This window comes from Chrysemys picta, chromosome 12 (assembly GCF_011386835.1).
Source record: "Chrysemys picta bellii isolate R12L10 chromosome 12, ASM1138683v2, whole genome shotgun sequence".
Lineage (NCBI taxonomy): Eukaryota > Metazoa > Chordata > Testudines > Emydidae > Chrysemys > Chrysemys picta.
The window spans coordinates 2,906,415-2,926,452 of NC_088802.1; the positions used below are offsets into that span (position 1 = coordinate 2,906,415).

The 20,038-nt window shown below is 45.9% G+C and overlaps 1 protein-coding gene and 1 long non-coding RNA gene across 2 annotated transcripts; one reads left to right on the forward strand and one right to left on the reverse strand.

Moving 5' to 3' along the window:
- Positions 1-50: 50 nt before the first annotated feature.
- On the forward strand, positions 51-17,531 carry LOC101948475 (E3 ubiquitin-protein ligase TRIM15-like). The gene is made up of 7 exons (XM_042847973.2): positions 51-773; positions 4,539-4,634; positions 6,518-6,748; positions 7,926-7,948; positions 9,253-9,368; positions 10,876-10,908; positions 15,148-17,531. Exons 1-7 carry the CDS (start codon positions 594-596, stop codon positions 15,705-15,707), a joined length of 1,239 nt encoding a protein of 412 aa, XP_042703907.1. The 5' UTR covers positions 51-593; the 3' UTR covers positions 15,708-17,531.
- LOC135974904 (uncharacterized) lies at positions 547-3,639 on the reverse strand. The gene is made up of 2 exons (XR_010591970.1): positions 3,501-3,639; positions 547-800 (listed from the first exon to the last, which is right to left on the reverse strand). It is a non-coding gene; the product is annotated as an uncharacterized LOC135974904 (long non-coding RNA).
- Positions 17,532-20,038: the final 2,507 nt, after the last annotated feature.

A 20,038-nucleotide genomic window follows, 5' to 3' on the forward strand; every position in this document is an offset into this window, starting at 1 on the left:
CCTGGCTGTAGGTCCCTCTGGAGTCCCACAACACAGTGACCCAGCGATGGCGGGAGGAAACGCTGTATGGAGCTGGGGGTGGGTGTGGCAGGTGCTGTTTTCAATCAGCTGTTCTGCAGAGTGGCCGTGCTGCACCATTGCAGGGACCAACAGCGTCAGGTGCTGCCACTCCACAGTCTGTCCTGGTGCTTCCTCCAGCGGCTAACTCAGACCAGAAGCAGTTTCCAGCCTCCCAAGAGTAACGTGAGACAATGTACACGTAGGAAAGGCCTGTTTACTGTGCAAAGTTCAGGACCAGCCCCTTTCTGAGAACAATAAAATGAAACTAAATTCCTCTCTTCTCTGCAGAACCAGCCAGGGCTGCTGCGAATCCAGCACAACTGCTCCTAGCTGAACTGACTTGTTCGGTGTGTCTGGATTATTTTAAAGATCCAGTGTCTCTAGATTGTGGGCACCACTTCTGCCAGGCCTGCATCACTCGGTGCTGGGAGGCATTGAGTACAAACTTCCGCTGTCCTGAGTGCAGAGAAACCTTCTCCCAGAGAAACTTCAAACCAAATAGACAGCTAAGGAATATCGTAGAAGCTTCCAGAATGCTTACAATGGAGTCAGCAAAAGAACAAGAAGTTGGGACAGTGTGTGAAAAACACCAGAGGGCTTTAGATGTCTTCTGTCAAGTGGAACAAACACCCATTTGTAAGGTTTGCCATCTGTCCGGAGATAACAAAGAACACACTGTGGTTCCCATAGAGGAGGCTGCCGAGGATTACAAGGTAAGAAATCACGGGACGGTGTAAAAACTGGAATGACCAAGAATGGCATTTTAATAAAAAAAATTATGGCAAAAACCAGTGGATACGGTTACACACTGGTATTAACCTGTTCCGGCCCAAAACCATTTTTAACACCAATAGGGACCCAGAAAAGGCAGTTCTGAATTGCCCAGGGGCGGAAATGTATAACCTATAGCCCAGTACTATTACAGTGTAAGTGCTGCTGACCTGGGACACACATTCTGCTAGAAATGAAAAAACATCTTGTGTGCATGTGTTGTGCACTTGTCATGAATCAGTGCAGCCACAGGAATTGTGGATTTTCCTGAAAAAAGGCACGTGAAGAGGGAGAGGAAAAGTCTCCTGGCTGAAACGTGGCATATGGAAACAAGTGTAATGGGCTTCAATATTGTCACCTCTTAAAAAATACCCGTAACGTCTGGAAGCTCCCAACTTGCAGAGATTTCAGGGACCCGGCAGTACTGACACACAAACCCTTCCAGGGGACAGTGAAGGTCATACACATCACTAAGCATTGGGACTGATTCTGCTTTTCTGTTTTTCATACAGTATTTTTTATTTCTTGTGTATTTTTGAGAACAGTCCCTCTCATATGTGCAGCTGAGACATTAGAGTCTGTTATTTGTCACTGGTAATTTTTAGATAGGCCTCAATGTTTCTGCTCCACAACTTTTCACAGTTCAGATGATAATGTATGGCCGTGAGATCTCAAGGGATATCTTCTCATATTCCTGTAGGGCACACATGGGTCAGGTGTTTCTTCTTGTCCCAAATAATGAACAATCACTTCCTCCACATTTCCGTCAAGAACTTCATATCCGTATCTGTGACACAAAACCTCATCTGTATCTATCAGCCTTCGAAAATATCTCTTCCTTACCAGAGGCTCCCCCCATTGGGAAAAGATGTCTTCCTCTGTGGATCCATTTGTACTGATCACACCTCCAGTCATCTTTTTTGTCCTTTTGCCCTTCATAGCTGTATGCAAGCCGCTGTCCATTTTTTGGCTTAGAAGCTGGGAGAGTCGATATTTTGTCTTTTATAGGATTTCTTAAAATGTCCCCTGCTGCTTGCAGTGAAAGTGGTCCCAATTTATACATATAAACTAAATTACACACACTGGAGGAAAAAAGAGTAAACAATCTATTTTATTGTATTTGTGCACCTGTGAACATTAGGTTTTCTTAAATCTTCTGCAAAGCTTTGCGGAAATCAGATTAGAGTTACGGGTGAGACACACACCGACTGGACAATTGTCGAGAGGCAATGGATGATAGAGGAGGATGATTAAAGTAGAATCATGTATTGCATTTAAGCAACACAGACTACCAACTCAGTGATTGGCAACAATGATAGGGACCTAGGAGGTTAGTGGCCTATTCTGACCCTACTTATGTGCCATGTAACTGTACACACATGGGATTTCCACACCCTCTAAGCAGCTCTGTGCATTCTCGACACCGACTGAGAGCTACGTGCCAGAGGGGAAGGTCAAGGTTCCAAACTGCAGAGGAGCAGAGGTGAAAACGGGGTGAAAACAGGTGTTCCCACAGGTACATGCGTTCTGAAGCAGCAAGAAAGCGAGTATTCGCCCCCATGGAATACCCACCCTGTCCCCCTCACTGCCTGCTCCCTGGCCCCATTTCTGTGGGAACATCTTAGCTGGTCTAGGAGTGAGCACTGAAAGTGCTCAGTGAGGGAAGAGTGAGATCAGAGGAAGGAAATGGACTTGCAGGGGGCAGAGAGACAAGGTTGGGGAGGTAATATCTTTGATTGGACCAACTTCTGTTGGGGAGACAAGCCTTTGAGCTTACACAGACAGAGGTACACAGAGAGAGGCAGCAAATCAGTTGCAAAGCAAAAGGGAGCAAGAGAGACTCAGAGTTTTTCCCCAGAGCCAGGCAGTAGGAGGCAAACAACTCATTGCCATCCTCTGGGCCCCTTCGGAACAGAGTGTTTGATAAATAATTAACCCATCATTGTACAGTTGAAGGCTGGTTTGGCCGGTGTTTTCAGTAGTACTGTGCTGCTCTCCCTTGTGTGACATGCAGCATTTTTGTCCCCTGGGCCACTTTGGAACCAAGTGATCTGGGTGGGTTTAGTAATAAAGCGAATTATCCCCCGAAAACCCGGGTTCAAGGTCGGTTCAGACGAGTTTCTCATTAGCATTGTATCAGTCTCCCCTGTATGTGCTGCATGTAAAACTGGTCCCCTGAGCCACTTCAGAACTGACGGTTCAGGCTCCTCCTTGGTTTTAAAATGGTTCTGGGCTGGAACGGGTTAATAACAGCATGCTAGTAAGCAGTTATCAGTGGTAAAATATTGTCCTCAGGGTCTCTGGGGTTTTCTTTTTTTTTTTTTTTTTTTTTTTTTTGGTGTTTAAAAATGCTTTTGAGCCAAAATGAGTTAATGACAATGTTACTCCGGGGGGAATTCTGCACCAAAAAATTTAAAATTCTGTGCACGATATTTTAAAATTCTGCAAATTTTATTTGTCAAAATAACACTAAACAATCACACCAATTTCAATTATTTTTGTAATTTATTTCAAAATACCTATCAGCACGTATGTCTGGAACAATACAGACACAAAAAACTTCCCCCAGGAGTAGAGAGTTAAAGAAACCCCGACAACAACCCAGTTCCTGCTTCTCTGCCTCCTCCCCCACAGCCCAGCGTGACACATTCCCTGGCCCAGACACTCACAGACTTTATGGCTCCAGAGCCCAGGGATCCAGAAGGAGAAACAGCCTGATGCTGGGTCCCGGCTTGCACAGAGTTTCCTGCTTCCTGCTGCTCCCGTCCATCCTCAGTTCATGCTGGCAACTGCAACAGCTGCTGGGAACACTCCAGGTCCCTCCCCCGGCATTGTCTCTATTTGCGAGCTGGGCTCTGCCAAGTCCAGCAGCCCCTAGTGGTGGCCAACATCTCTGCAGCCCATTTCTGTGGGGGAAAAGGAAATTTTCTTGTCCAACATTAATTTCTGCAAAATTCTGCATTGCGCAGTGGCGCAGAATTCCCCCAGGAGTACAATGTGTTACGAGTCTGTTCTCATCACTAAAATATTGTTCTTAACTGTCTGTAAAAGTACTGCCTAGTTCTTGCAACAATTTTATTGACTAAAATGTTGTTCTGGGCCTTTCTGGCTCATTCCAGCTTTTACACCATCCCAATATTTCTAAGCATGCACACTGCAGTGCTGCCTCCCGCTAGGTATCTGGGCACCTATTTCCCACCTAAGCCCTAGAGCCATTCACAGTCTGGAGGAAGACAGGCATTCGGCTGCTTAAGTAGAGTGTGGGGCCCAACCTAGTAGGTGGCCTCTGAGCACACCTGCCACTTCAGGCCCCACAAGTTGATACACACAGAGGCAGCCTCCTTCCTAACTTTTAACCCGGGGATTAGGGTACTCACCTGGGAAGTAGGAAATACGGGTTCAAGTCCCTCCTCCACCTGATGAGGAGAAGAGATTCGAACAGGGATCTGCCATCTCTCAGGGGAGTGCCCTAACCATGGGCTCTTGTGATGCGGGGCTCCCTCCCTCTCCCCTGGAGAAGCTATTCCACTGGGGATAAAGAGTCATCTGGGCGAGAGAGAGAGAGACCACAAGCATGAGAATGACTGTATAGTCATGTGGTTAGAGCACTCACCCATTTTATTGTGTATTTGAGATTCTTGCAAATTAAATAAATGGAGGAAATCCTCCAAAAACAACCAAAACTAAACCAGTTTTTCTTTTGTTAGGACCAAATTCGGAGCCGTTTGGAGATTTTGAAGAAAGAGAGAGACGCGATTCTGTCATTTAAATTGAGTGGGGAAAATAAAAGCCATGAAGTGCTGGTAGGTGCCGTTATTACTCAGACGCAAATGTGCACAGGGTCATTATCAACACACGGCTTTGTCTGAGTATCATCAGAGGAATAGTGAGTAACATGGTCTCATCCATGAAAGACGATGACTTCTTTATTTTCATTGTAAAGAAAAACTCTTCTGCTTTAATTGAGAGTAAGCAGGAAAATGCAGAATTAAAGAAAGAGTTTTAATCATCCAAAGATTTTCACTGATAATTCGAGTGTAATTTGTTTACTTAACAGTAGTTTCTCCTTTAGTCTTTCAACTAAACTAGTTAAAAATTTTCAACCAAAAAAGTTTTCTGCAGATAAAAGGGATTTAGTAGAAAATAACTTGTTTCATGGGAAAAAGTCACTTGCAAGAAATTTTTCAATTTTTTGAGAGGAAATTTCAAAATGAAATAAACATTTTTGTGTCATTTCAAACTGAAATTTTCATTTTACTTTTAAAAAGCTGAAAAATTTTAACACTTTCGTATGTTTGTTTTTTATCTCTTTCTTTCTCTTTTTGGTCCTTTTTTAAGTGGGCTGTAGTCCACGAAAGCTTATGCTCTAATAAATTTGTTAGTCTCTAAGGTGCCACAAGTACTCCTGTTCTTCTTTTTGCGGATACAGACTAACACGGCTGCTACTCTGAAAACTAAAATGAATATAATTTCCAGGTTTTTTCCCCTTCGTTTTTCCTTTTCCCTTTGCCACTTTTTCAAAACTGGGAGATCTTTTGAAGAGGTACAGAGAGGAAGTTTCTAAAAAGAAAAATGGGGGGAAATGAACATTATTTTGTTTCATTTTGGGAAAGGGGAGAAAGAAAAATGTGACATTTTTCAAAAGTTATTTCAAGATATTTTTCAAACAAATAAAAGAAATTCCATTCTGAAAACTGAGAAATGGAAACAACATTGAAATTTCAATTATTTTTGCAAATTCCCCCACCCTGTAATTTTTTGGCCAGCTGCACTTTCAGCAGAGATAACCACAGCTGGCCAATCCGTGCAGCTGATCTAGGAATATGCTGCCCCAGAGGAGGAGGCTGGTCACTTAGTGCCTAAGACAAAGCACAAGGACGTCATTGGAAAGACTCCGGTGCAGTTCAATGAGCTTTGGAACAGGCCCTTAATGGTATCGCTGATAGACATTGCCATGGAGAAGATCTGGGTTCCAGATCTGGTCTGATTTCCTTGCTCCTAGGGTATCAGGGGCCAGAGAGTGCTCCAGAAACAGCAATAATTGGTGGATTTCTGTCCAGTTCACATGAGCTCATTCCTAAGCAACCTGCAAACTCAGATTTGCATGTGCAAAAAGGGGTCTTCACAGCAGCCCAATTTGTGCTCAAGGTCCCTGTGTGGCTTAAAATCCAAGATTTATGGTGTGCCAAATTTTATGTATCCAAAACTGTTTTCAGAACTCATGAGAGCAAATGATGGAGCTCAAATTTTAGTACTTTTTTTTAAAATGCCCTTTATGTCTCTATGTATTTTGTGGACAGCATGTGTTCCCCAGTTCAAGTCTAGTGCTTCTTAGTTTGGGTTCTGCTGTTTCTTCTACTAAAATAATCCTTGTCAGTCCCGTTCTCAATCCCACACCTGCTGTGCTTCCTGTTATTAGAAGGATCTGGTTTTCTAGAAGCCACTGATCACAGATTATCTGAATTATGCAAGAAAAATTCATATTCTAAACACCAGTTAGGACTCTTGAAAATCTATTGGAAAATCTTCTGTCCACTGAGCATAGAGTATGTTCTCCATAAAATGTCAGAAGTTAAATTCTGTGGGGTCTCAGTGACATGCTGCCACGTGCATAAAATGTCCCATGACTCACTCCGTAGTCTTGTTCTTGACCTGTGCTTTTCATGTTTGTATCACGTCATTTCAGAAACAGCTAGAAACTGAGAAGCAGAAGATTGTGTCTGAATTTCAGCAACTGCGCCAGTTTTTGGAGGAACAAGAGCAACTCCGCCTGACCCAGTTGGAAGAGCTGAATAAGGAAATTGAAAAAGAGAGGGCTGAGTATGTTGCCAAATTATCTGAGGAAATATCTTCTTTCAGTTCCCTGATCAGTGAGATGGAGCAGAAGTGCCAGCAGCCAGCAAGGGAATTCCTGCAGGTGAGACGGTGTTAGAAACACCCCAGAACCTTTCACAGGGCAAGAAAGTCTCCGAACTCTTCACTCTTGGAGTGTAGGAGTGAATGGTCAGAACATGCAAACTCCAAAAGATTAAAGATGGAACCAGCCTTTAATTATGGAAATAGCTAAGACTGAAGCTACGATTCCATTTAAAGCCTGATTTTGCCAGTTTTCCTGCATATCACAAAAAGGGAAAATATTGGCCTTAAAATTGATACATGAGGTCTGAGGCTGTGGTGATTTTCTCTGCCAGAACTGAAGTTAGTTAGGGAAGCTGTTCATTAATTATGGTAGTCTGAATGTATAAGTAGTCATTAGAATTTCAAAAACCTTCTAATGATTTTATTTTTTTTAAAATGGCTCTAATTAGCAAAAAAAGAAAAAAAGGCGAGAAATAAAATGTAGCATCCTGGACTTCTCTAGCTGATATCTAGGTTCAGATTCTCTGTTGCGACCAGTATCTGCTGTGGGCAGCATTCTTCACTCCTCAGGTTTCCTGCATTGAACCTGGGGTGTAGGATAGTGATTGGCCCTGTGTTACTCTGTACCCCACACCCATTGTTCTCACCCAGACCCACCTCCTGTGGATGTCAAGAAGCCCACAGGACGGGCCTTCAGAATGTTTGTGCGGGAGTGAGGAGAGAGTTTACACCATGGGGGCAGCACAGGATGGGGGACATTCCTCTCTCTGGATCCACTGGAGTCTGCAGGAGGGGATCTTCTCTAGGGTGACCAGACAGCACCCTAGAGAAAAATCAGGACGGGGTGGGGGGTAATAGGAGCCTATATAAGAAAAAGACCCAAAATCGGGACTGTCCCTATAAAATCAGGACACCTGTGAGTGTTAGGAAGATCTTTGTTCGGCACATGACAAGACTGAGCCGTCTGATTCCTTGTGCCAGCTGGTTATCCAAATGTTGTTACACAAAGAGCCTGTGTGCCTCCTTATACAAACTTCCTGGACCCAGATCCTTCAGTCAAAGCACTTCTCCAAAAGAGCAAAGGCAACACATTTAATTTTTTATTTGCATTAATAAATAATAAATAATTAATCTTTGAACCTCAAACTGTGAAGACAAAGTGAGTCCTCTCCAGAACAGGCGGGATCCTTAGTATGAGAGATGAGACTGAATTTCCTTTTATCTTTCTCCTCTAGGACATCAAAGACACCTTGAGCAGGTACGTGGCTCCTTCTCACTCTCCCTTTCGCTCCCCAATGCAGGGAAGGGGTTTTAAACATGACACATTGCTCCCCATAGTCCAGCAGTGCAGTGTGTGGGGTTGGTTCCCAATCTCTCTCCATTAAATCTGATCTTGGGGCTGTTGTCATTTTGGCTAGACTCCAGAATAGAGCAGCCTGAGAAAAGAGTGATTGACCTACAGACAGGGTATCAATTTATAGTGTAGCTGGTGGAACGGAGACCTCAGAAGATTGGGGATGGAGAATGGGTCTCTCATTTCTAGGTCATAGACTCCAAACTCCACCTAGGTTGGTAGGGATGGAAAGTCAGGGCCATCTGATGACTATTTAATGAGCTGTTATTAATTGTTTTTTATTTTGCAGTGAGCACTCTCTACCCACAGAGTCGGTGCCTATGTATCACAGGTCCTTAAATTTCACCCAGTTATTCCTGTATTCAGCCCAATAACTTGTATTTGACTAAATCCTAACGTGTGTTGATTGAAGCACCTTCCAGAAACTCATTTAGTCTAGAGCTAAAGACATCAACAGACAGTGACACTTGAAGCTCCCTAGAAGTGGGGGGTGGCCACCAGTGCCCAAACCGTGGCCCCACCCCTGCTCCACCTCTTCCCCCAAGACCCCACCCCTACTCAGTCCTCTCCGCCCCCTCCCCCCATCACTTGCCTTTAACGCAGGTAAAAAGGGTTTGAGCAGAGCTCTCCCACTTTTAAAAGTGATGGGGCCACAGCCCCCCTGTTCTGGTGCATCTGTCAAGAAATGGAGAATCCACCACTTCCCTTGGCAGTTTCTTTTAATGGTTAATGCACCTGCACTCTTCAAAACGTTTCTCTTATTTCCCATTTGAATTTCTCTGGCTTCAGCTTCCTACAATTGGTCCTTGTTGTGCCTTTGGTTGCTAAATTAAGGAGCTCTTTAGTAACAACTATATTCTCCCCATGATGGTTTTTATACCCCACACTCAAGTGCCAGTGTTCTCTCAGTGCAGAGCATTTTTACCACCCTCATATCAGTTTTGTGGGTCTTCTCTGCACCGTCTCCAGTATTTCAACCTCCATTTTAAAATGGGGACACCAGAACTGGAGGCAGTTTTCCAATATCGGTCTCACCAGAATGAAGGGGAAGCTTGTAGTGTCCAAGCTGGGATTGGACCAATTCCTGGGGCAAGAGAGACTTTAATCCTCCAGGGTCTGCTGAGCTACAACCATGCACTGGAGTAAAACACATGTTAGTAAAAAATATGACCGAACTCCACAACGAGTAACACTGGGTTGTTCTTCAGATCTGAGAGGGAGAAGTTTCAGAACCCAGTGGCCTTTTCTTCTGACCTGAAATGGAGAATCTGGGAATCTTTTCAAATAAATGCATCTCTGGAGAAAATAATGAAGAAATTCAAAGGTAATAACCAGTCACCTGGGGGATTTTCTCACATATATTACACCGATAATTGATAGAGCTGGGGAAATCTCTTAGGGACAATAATTGTGGATGGAGATGATCAACTAATCATTTGGAAGCTATGAATTCCCTCCTCAGCTCTCAATACAGCACATACACACTGGGTTCGGGGCCTACATTCGCACTCCCTCGGGTTTTTCCTTTCTCAGCAGCTATGAACGTTAACCTTAGCTTGAATTCACTGTTTTTGTAGTATGTTTCTTTGAATTTTTTTTGTCTGCAAGGCCTCCTATGTCATCATAGTCCCTCTCTTCCTTTAGAACAGGGGTGAGGAACCTTTTTTCTATCATGGGCCACTGACCCACAGAAAAAAATCAATCTTGGGCCACTCACCCACACGGGGACAGAGAGGGGGCTTGGAGGCTCAGGGCTTCCCCCTGCAGCAGGCTGAGCCGGCGTCATGGCTCCAGCCCCACGGGGAGTACAGAGGACGTGGCACTGGAACAATTTTTACAGTGGGGGAGCTGAAAGCCAATGGTAACCAAATTTTTTACCTGGCACCTCCCTTACCCCTGTCTGTGTCCCATCTCCCCAGAGCTGGGGCCAAGACTGGGCCGTGGCTCCAGGAAGGGGAGGTGGGATGCAGACAGGGGTAAGGGGGCTGAGGCTGGGACCACAGCTGGGGGCGGGAGCAGAGCCCCAGGTGCTGGGCCAGCAGATGGGAACCCGCCGGGGTGAGTTGGCACTTCCGGCTCCATTCCCATGGCGGGAAGGGGTGGTGGCGCTACAGGCCGGACAAAATTTAGCAACAGGCCGGATCTGGCCCATGGGCCATAGGTTCCCCAACCCTGCTTTAGAGATACTCCACCTTTTATCCTCCTGAGCTGGAGATAATGAGACCACCAGGGCTGTCAGGAAGGATGAGAAGTTTTACTGAGTACTAGTGGAACAGGGGCAGATTTAAAGTTGGTTGGATGCTAATCAGTGAAAATGTTTCTGTGTATGGGTCTGTCTGTGAATGATGTGTTGGTTACAGAGGATTTGTCTACACAACCATTAAACACCTGTGGCTTGTCCATGTCCGCTGACTCCGGCTCACGAGGTTCGGGCTCAGGCTGAAGCCTGGTCTCTGCGACCCTCTCCCATCACAGGGTCCCGGAGCCCAAGCCTCTGCCCAAGCCCGAGCATCTACCCTGCAATTAAACAGCCCAGCGAGCCCAAGTTGGCTGTCATGGGCCAGCCACAGGTGTGTAATCGCTGGTAAAACATCTCTGGGTCTGTTATGTAACCTTAGGTCATGCCCTTAGTTTTTAATGTTTGTGGTTATTTTTTAGTGATGTGTGTAATGGTTTGAATTGGTCTGAATTGTACTTAACCTCCTTAACTAGAACTTCATAAAGTTTTTTTTCTTTTCATTTTGCTTTTGTGATAGAACATTAACAATGTGAATATATCCCTAACCATGACAACCTGACATTTCATCTTTTTCACCCATTTCTTCCTCTAGACTCATTGTCATCTAGACAGCGGTTGGACAAAGGTAAATTTCTGGGATCAAAGGGGGACTGAAAACTTTCATATGAATTATGGTGGCTCATTGGCAGCACCATAGTTCAGGTTTTGTTTCAATTTTGAATTTGACAGGAGCTGAGCAACATATTACTGGTGGCTGCCCAGATCTTTCCGAAAAACAGAAAAGTCGATTCTTTTCTGTATTAGAATTTAGAATTTGTAACTAGTGGTTGGGGTAACCAGATGGGCTGTGGTGCAGGAGAGGGGGCGAGCAGTGTATCTCCGTAGAGACCTAAGAGTTTCAAAATGAGCCTTTTGGAAAATCAGAGAGGAACATCTCACCTCATTCTCAGAACTCTTTATGCCCATACATCACATCCCCTGGCCATATTCTTCTTATTAGCAAATGCACAAGTGGTACAATGAAGAATGGGAAAATTCAACATACAAAAATAGACATTTCTGTTTTCTCTCTACTTTATAAGTCAAAAGAAAAAATGTTAAAAATGTCCAAAGGGGTTAGGTAGACATCACCTATTAGCAGACATGCCAACTCTCACCAATTAATCATGAGAGATGCGATTTCTGAGTAAAATTAAGCCTCACTCATGATCTCGAGATAGGGCTGTGGCTGAAAAAAAATCCCAACATTTGAGAGTTCTAAAAATGAGGCTTCATTTTACTTAGAAATCCTGTCAGTTGCCCTGGGCGTGGCTGGAGTGCCCACTTTCAGCCACCTGAGTGCGGCTGCTCCCCTGCCAGCCTGGGAAGTGGGAGAGGGGACCCCACTGTAGCCCCCAGGCCTAGGGAGGGTGAAGAACCCCAGGAGGAGCAGAGGTGAGGCTGGGAGGGGTTTATTATGGCCTGGGGGCTGCAGGGGGCCTGAAGTGAGTGGGGGGCTGATACGCTGCGGGGGCTTTATTGCTGGTGGGTTCTGAGCAGATAGGGTGATTGCTTGGAGGGTGAACAGAGGGCAGTGGGATAGGGTGCTGAACTGATGGGGTGGTGATGATGGGGTCTGGGGACTGCATGGGGGGGTTGGATGGGAACAGAACTGATGGGGGCTGGGGAACAGGATTAATTGCTGGGCTGGAGACGAGCAGATGTGGCGGTGAGAGCTCCTGGAACAGAAGCCAAAATCACCTTCTCCAGTACATGTGGTAGAGTGTGCAACACATGTCACAAGAAGGCTAATGGCATTTTGGGCTGTATAAGTAGGGGCATTGCCAGCAGACCGAGGGACATGATCCTTCCCCTCTAGTCGACATTGGTGAGGCCTCATCTGGAGTACTGTGTCGTTTTGAGCCCCACACTGCAAGAAGGATGTGGAAAAATTGGAAAGAGTCAAGCAGAGGGCAACAAAAATGATTAGGGGGCTGGAGCACATGACTTACGAGGAGAGGCTGAGGGAACTGGGATTGTTTAGTCTGCAGAAGAGAAGAGTGAGGGGGGGTTTGATAGCTGCTTTCAGCTACCTGAAAGGGAGTTCCAAAGAGGATGAATCTAGACTGTTCTCAGTGGTAGCAGATGACAGAACAAGGAGCAATGGTCTTAAGTTGCAGTGGGGAGGTTTAGGTTGGATATTAGGAAAAACTATTTCACTAGGTTGGTGATGAAGCACTGGAATGGGTTACCGAGGGAGGTGGTTGAATCTCCTTCTTTAGAGGTTATTTCCTACCGCTGGGTAGGAAATATAGAAAATGTGGCAAAAGACCAACTTGGTTTAACCATGAGATCTTGCATGATCTAAAAAATAAAAAGGAATCATATAAAAAATGGAAACTAGGACAGATTACAAAGGATGAATATAGGCAAACAACACAGGAATGCAGGGGAAGATTAGAAAGACAAAGGCAGAAAATGAACTCAAACTAGCTAGAGGAATAAAGGGAAACAAGAAAACTTTTTATCAATACATTAAAAGCAAGAGGAAGACCAAGGACAGGGTAGGCCCACTGCTCAGTGAGGAGGGAGAAACAGTAACGGGAAACTTGGAAATGGCAGAGATGCTTAATGACTTCTTTGTTTTGGTCTTCACTGAGAAGTCTGAAGGAATGCCTAACACAGTGAATGCTAATGGGAAGGGGGTAGGTTTAGAAGATAAAATAAAAAAAGAATAAGTTAAAAATCACTTAGAAAAGTTAGATGCCTGCAAGTCACCAGGGCCTGATGAAATGCATCCTAGAATACTCAAGGAGCTAATAGAGGAGGTATCTGAGCCTCTAGCTATTATCTTTGCAAAATCATGGAATACTGGAGAGATTCCAGAAGACTGGAAAAGGGCAAATATAGTGCCTATCTATAAAAAGGGAAATAAAAATAACCCAGGAAACTACAGACCAGTTAGTTTAACTTCTGTGCCAGGGAAGATAATGGAGCAAGTAATTAAGGAAATCATCTGCAAACACTTGGAAAGTGGTAAGGTGATAGGGAACAGCCAGCATGGATTTGTGAAGAACAAATCGTGTCAAACCAATCTGATAGCTTTCTTTGATAGGATAACGAGTCTTGGAGATAAGGGAGAAGCTGTGGATGTGGTATACCTAGACTTTAGTAAGGCATTTGATACGGTCTCGCATTATATTCTTATCGATAAACTAGGCAAATACAATTTAGATGGGGCTACTATAAGGTGGGTGCATAACTGGCTGGATAACCGTACTCAGAGAGTTGTTATTAATGGTTCCCAATCCTGCTGGAAAGGCGTAACGAGTGGGGTTCCGCAGGGGTCTGTTTTGGGACCAGCTCTGTTCAATATCTTCATCAACGACTTAGATATTGGCATAGAAAGTACGCTTATTAAGTTTGCAGATGATACCAAACTGGGAGGGATTGCAACTGCTTTGGAGGACAGGGTCATAATTCAAAATGGAGAAATGGTCTGAGGTAAACAGGATGAAGTTTAACACAGACAAATGCAAAGTGCTCCACTTAGGAAAGAACAATCAGTTTCACACTCACAGAATGGGAAGAGACTGTCTAGGAAGGAGTATGGCAGAAAGGGATCTAGGGGTTATAGTGGACCACAAGTTAAATATGAGTCAACAGTGTGATGCTAATGCAAAAAAAGCAAATGTGATTCTGGGATGCATTAACAGGTGTGTTGTGAGCAAGACACGAGAAGTCATTCTGCCACTCTACTCTGCGCTGGTTAGGCCTCAACTACAGTATTATGTCCAGTTCTGGGCACCACATTTCAAGAAAGATGTAGAGAAATTGGAGAGGGTCCAGAGAAGAGCAACAAGAATGATTAAAGGTCTTGAGAACATGACCTATGAAGGAAGGCTGAAAGAATTGGGCTTGTTTAGTTTGGAAAAGAGAAGACTGAGAGGGGACATGATAGCAGTTTTCAGGTATCTAAAAGGGTGTCATAAGGAGGAGGGAGAAAACTTGTTCACCTTAGCCTCTAAGGATAGAACAAGAAGCAATGGGCTTAAACTGCAGCAAGGGAGGTTTAGGTTGGACATTAGGAAAAAGTTCCTAACTGTCAGGGTGGTTAAACACCGGAATAAATTGCCTAGGGAGGTTGTGGAATCTCCATCTCTGGAGATATTTAAGAGTAGGTTAGATAAATGTCTATCAAGGATGGTCTAGACAGTATTTGGTCCTGCCATGAGGGCAGGGGACTGGACTCGATGACCTCTCAAGGTCCTTCCAGTACTAGAATCTATGAATCTATAAGGTCAGGCTTGACAAAACTCTGGCTGGGATGATTTAGTTGGGGATTGGTCCTGCTTTGAGCAGGGGGTTGGACTAGATGACCTCCTCAGGTCCCTTCCAACCCTGATATTCTATGATTGTATGCGCACACCCTGGTGAGCGGCAAGGGGAGTTCAAACATCAAGAGACTGACCTAGAAACCACAATAGAATCCTTTTAAACATGTCATGATTGTTGGGCCAATCTCATGAGGTTTGATCTCTTGAAGTCGGCAATACTGTATTAGCCATTGCATAGCCTTGGGGCCAGCAGTGTGGAGTTTGGAAAGTCCCCGATAGACCAGCACAAGCCGAGCAGGCGTTCAGTAAGTGTGCAGTGTCCTCACCCCCCCGCAGCTACACACAGTCATGGGGGGGCCAAAGGGGTCTCTGTAAAAGCAGGTTTTCTAGGGCTCATCTGGCTGATCGTTAGGAGGGGGGGCTCTGCAAGGAGACGGGGTGTGGAGAGTTGCATCATTGTACAGAGGGACTTTGGATTCCCTGTAATCTGCTGGGAGCCTCTTATGATGCTGAGCTCTACCCCTCACGCTCTGATTCTCTCTCTGCAGCGACCGTGACTCTGGATCCAGACACGGCCCATCCCAACCTCATCGTGTCTGCGGATCGGAAAAGTGTGAGATGGGAACGCAAAGAGCAGGATCTGCCCAACAACCCTGAGAGATTTGACAGTGTGCTCTGTCTGCTGGGCTCTGAGGGATTCACCTCAGGCAGACATTACTGGGAGGTGGAGGTGGAGGGGAGGGGAGTCTGTGATGTGGGGGTGGCCAGAGAGTCTGTGAGCAGGAAGGGAGATATCAGCCCTAACCCTGAGCAGGGGATCTGGGCTGTGCAGTGCAGTGAGGATTGGTACTGGACTCCCACAACCCCTGATCAGGGCACCCCCTTGTCCTCGAGCTGTGCACCCAGCAGGATCCGGGTTTATCTGGACTGTGAAGGAGGGCAGGTGACGTTTTTCCATGCTGGCAATGGGGACCCGATTGTCACTTTCCCGTCGGCCTCCTTTGCTGGGGAGAGAATCCGCCCGTTCTTCCGGGCTGTCCCGCCGTTCTTCCAGGCTAGCCGTACTGGCCCCCGGTTCTGGCCTGCTGTTACTGTGCGGCTCCTCTAATCTCTATAACCTCAGCCACCCAGTCTCCCCCACCCCCCCCCGCCCCATTCCCCACAGACAGGGCTGCAGGGGGGTGATGCTCTACCCGTAGCTCTATGGCTGTGGAGGTCTGTGTGAGGCTCTAGGCTGGGTCTCTGTGCCCCTAGAAGGCCAACTCTGTGTGGAATAGGGGGAAGAATCATCCCTTTTCCAGCAAACGTGAAAGAATTAAGATGTTGAAGTGATTGTTCCCTTAGACAGTGTTTATGGCAAAGCTAATATTGGCAGATTGTGTTATAAAGTTTCCTTGTTGGGCTGACCGTTGTCAGTTCCGGTATAGATTTCACTTTCTTTGTGATTAAACTAATGTTATACGAATCAGCATTTTCCGAGGGCTCCAAGGCAGGTGCTATTTCTTAGAGATAGGAGAAAAATATTTTCTCTTACAACTTAATGTTAAACGTTAAAAAATTGAAGGAAATTTAAAACATGCTGTTTTGTTGGACAATTTTTGTGGAATTTTTCCTGAGTTGAAAAAAATTAAACCAAATTTAACAAAACATTTCAGTTCTTTCGTTGTTATATTCCCCCCACCCACGCTTTTCGCTCTGCCTTTTCTCTCCCTTCCATTGGAAAATGGGGGGGGGGGGGAGGGGAGGAAGAGGGGAGAAAGAAAAGTGAGCAGACACACCCACAATTCCAAGTTTGTTTCACTTTTTCGGAAGCCAAGACTCACAAAAGCATGTTTTGATTAAAAAACTTAAATTGTCATTTAGTTTAATTAAAAAACTGAAAAATTTCAAAAGAATGAAAAATTTCCCACAACATTTTTCATTTCCCTTGAAAAGCCAGTTTTCAATGAAAAAAAATCTAACCTGTGCTACCGCTTCTGAAGGCTCAAGTGTGGGATACCTATTTTGCTTCAGGTCTTCACCAAAATGGTTAATTGTGACCAGATGCTTAATATTAACAACAAGGGGAAAGGATCTCAGACCAAAATAGGGAAAGAACAGATTAAAGAATATTTAGATAAGTTAAATACATCTAAGTTTGTGGGTGTGATGTTGCACTCTATATGATTTTATGAAAATATGCTAATAAGTTTGAATATAATTAAACTGAAATATGCTTCATGCTAAAGGTCTCTTGTAAGGTATCATTATAAAGTTTATAATCTACCGAGTGTGGTCATCCTATTTGTATAAATGTATCACTCTTGTATCTGAAACTAGAAATATGAAATATAACTCTGAGGGCCTATTGTAATTATGCAAAGTGTGGGCCATTAATGGTGGTTCGGAATCTTGATGGTTCCCATCAACCAGGACAATTGACTGCAGATGGCTCTGTTTTACTTGTAAGTTTTCCTGTATATGTGTGTGCTGGCAAGTGGGTAATGAAGTCTTACAGTGACATGTGATCATGTCACCTGAACTGGAATCCATCTTTAACCTGATGCTTTTCCATTGAGAAGGTGGGGATGGGAACCCAGAGAGGGATTCCTGCCTTATGCAAAAGACATATAAGAGAAAGGAACAAAATAAAGAGAGGAGAGGAGCCATCATGAGGAATCCCCTAGCTACCACCTGAGCTGGAACAAGGGCTGTACCAGGGGAAAGGATTGTGCCCAGATTAGGAAGGCATCCAGTCTGTGAAAGAAACTTATTGAAACATCTCTGAGGGTGAGACTTTATCTGTATTCAGTTTTATTACAGCAGTAGGCTTAGAGTTGAGTGTTTTATTTTATTTTACTTGGTAATTCACTTTGTTCTGTCTGCTATTACTTGGAACCACTTATATCCTACTTTCTGTATTTAATAAAATCACTTTTTACTTATTAATTAACCCAGAGTATGTGTTAATACCTGTGGGGGGCGGGGAAGAGCTGTGCATATCTCTCTATCAGTGTTATAGAGAGCGAACAATTTATGAGTTTACCCTGGATAAGCTTCATACAGGGTAAAACAGATTTCTTTAGGGTTTGAACCCCACTGGGAGTTGGGCATCTGAGTGTTAAAGACAGGAACACTTCTGTGAGCTGTTTTCAGCTAAGTCTGCAGCTTTGGGGCACGTGGTTCAGACCTTGGGTCTGTGTTGGAGCAGACTGGCATGTCTGAATCAACAAGACAGGGTGCTGGATTCCCCGGCTGGCAGGGAAAGCAGAGGCAGAAGTGTTCTTGGCACATCAGTTGCCAGTTCCCAAAGGTGTTTCTGTGATCCAACCCATCACAGTGGGTCCTGAAGAATTTTCACCATAGGAACCAGCTGAAGCCATCTTGGAACCATTAGCAAGTATCTTCCAGAATGTATGGAGGACTGGTTAGGTCCCAGAGGACTGGAGAAAGGCACTATGTTTGCCTATCTGAAAAAAGGAAGATCAAGGGAATTAGAGACGAGCCAACCTAATTTCAATACCCAGAAAGATACTGGAACAAATTCTTCTTCTTCGAGTAGTGTCCTTGGGGTGCTCCACTGTAGATGTATGTGTGCCCCTACGCCTCTAATCGGAGATTTTTGGTAACAGTGTCCGTTGAGCCAGCGCATGTGTCCTCCCTCCCTCGTGGTCTGCCTCGAGGCTATTTAGCACTGTACAGAAGAACCGCCCTCACTTCCTTCTGCATAAGTAGTGTTTGATTTGTTACTGCTGTTCTCCTTAAAAGTGTTTCCTTATTTTATTTTATTCCTTTGGGGGCAGGAGGAAGAGAGAGAGAGAAAGGAAAAGAAATTCAGTGTCCTGTCCTGTCTGTCAAGTATCAGGGGGTAGCCGTGTTAGTCTGTATCTACAAAAACAACAAGGAGTCTGTTAGTCTTTAAGGTGCCACCAGACTCCTTGTTGTTTCTGTCCTGTCTGGGGGAATTCCCCCCCCGCCCCAGGCAGCTAGTAGACTCATAATTTTTTTCAGTTAAAAAAAAAGTAAAGACAATGTTCTTCTGCATTCCTCCCTGCTAGAGGCTGCTCCAAGCGGTGCCTCTCCTGCCAGGAGTCAATTCCTGTCATGGCCAGACACTCTCCCTGTGCCTGGGAGAGCCGCATAGAAGTGCTTCAGCCACCACAGCTAACACGGCAGCTCTTAAAATTCCTCCCTATGGAGAAAACTGTTCAGTCTGCAAGGGTCTCTGGTGGGTGCTGACCCCAGATCATCCCTGGAGCCTTCACTTCAAAAGGGGTCCAGTTGTGAAGAGGAGAGGAGAGAAAAAAAAAGTCACTAGCAGACTCCCGCCGCAACTGGTAAGAAGGGCTCCTCTGAGCAGCTGGCCAGCCTGTGGGGCTCCCCAGAGCAGCCACCTCCGGGGATTTTACTCTGGGGTTGGGCCTCCTGCCCAGCTGAGGGATCCCCAGGCACCACCCCATGGGGCTTTGGCATGCCCCACCCACAAAAGGTGCATTGGGTAGGAGGTGGGGCACCCCACATGTCCACACTCACCCAGAGGTCCTCACACCAGTCACATGGTTGGGCCGGCTGCCCCGGAGGTTCCCCCTCCTTTTCTAGCGGGGGTGACGGCTCAGAGCCCGCTGCCCCGAGTCGGCCCCCTGTCTCGGGTCCAGGCCCTCTGTCCTTTTGATGTTGGGCCTCCCCCTGTTGTTCCACCCTCCCCGGGGGTCCCTCCCCCGGGTGGTCCTGCCTGGGAAGCTCACTTTGCTCCTCAGTGACTCCCTCAGGCCACCTATTTTGGCTTGGTTGTCTAGGCTGCTCGGCTTTTCCCCCTGGAGGTCGTGGGGCCTCCCCTTGCCCCGGGTCTACCTCCACCAGGGTCTTGCCCTCTCTTTCCAGGGTTCTCTTTCCCCCTTTCTTTGACGGTCTCTTCTCCGTGGTCTCTCTCCCCTTCTGGGGAGGGCGCCAGTCCAGCCCAAGGACCACGGGGTAGGCCAACCTCTCTATTACCCCCACCCGCTTCCAGGTAAACCGCTCTTGCACTTCAAGGGGTACCTGGATCACGGGACAATATTCCCTATCCCCATGGACGCATTCTACTAACATGTGTTCCCCAGGGATGAGCCAATGTGGCTTCACTAAGTGCCGCTGGATAAGGGAGCGAGTGGAGGCTGTATCCACTAGACCCCTCTGGGGCCTTTTCCCAACCCGCACCGGGATAGTGGCCAATCCGCGCCTCTTTTTCCGCCCCCCAGTTTTAATCCATCCACACAATTCAGCTGCCCCACACGCCATCACCGGGCAATCCCAGCTTTTATGTCCCAGCTGTCCACACCGCCAGCATACGAGCTGCCCCGGGCGGCTAGGGGTCCCCTTGGGCTCCTCCCGTCGCCTGTCTACCGGCTTCACCCCAGCGTGCTCACGGGGTTTCCTGCCCCCCTCTGTGTCCCGTGGGGCTCGATGCTCCCTTGGTGGGAA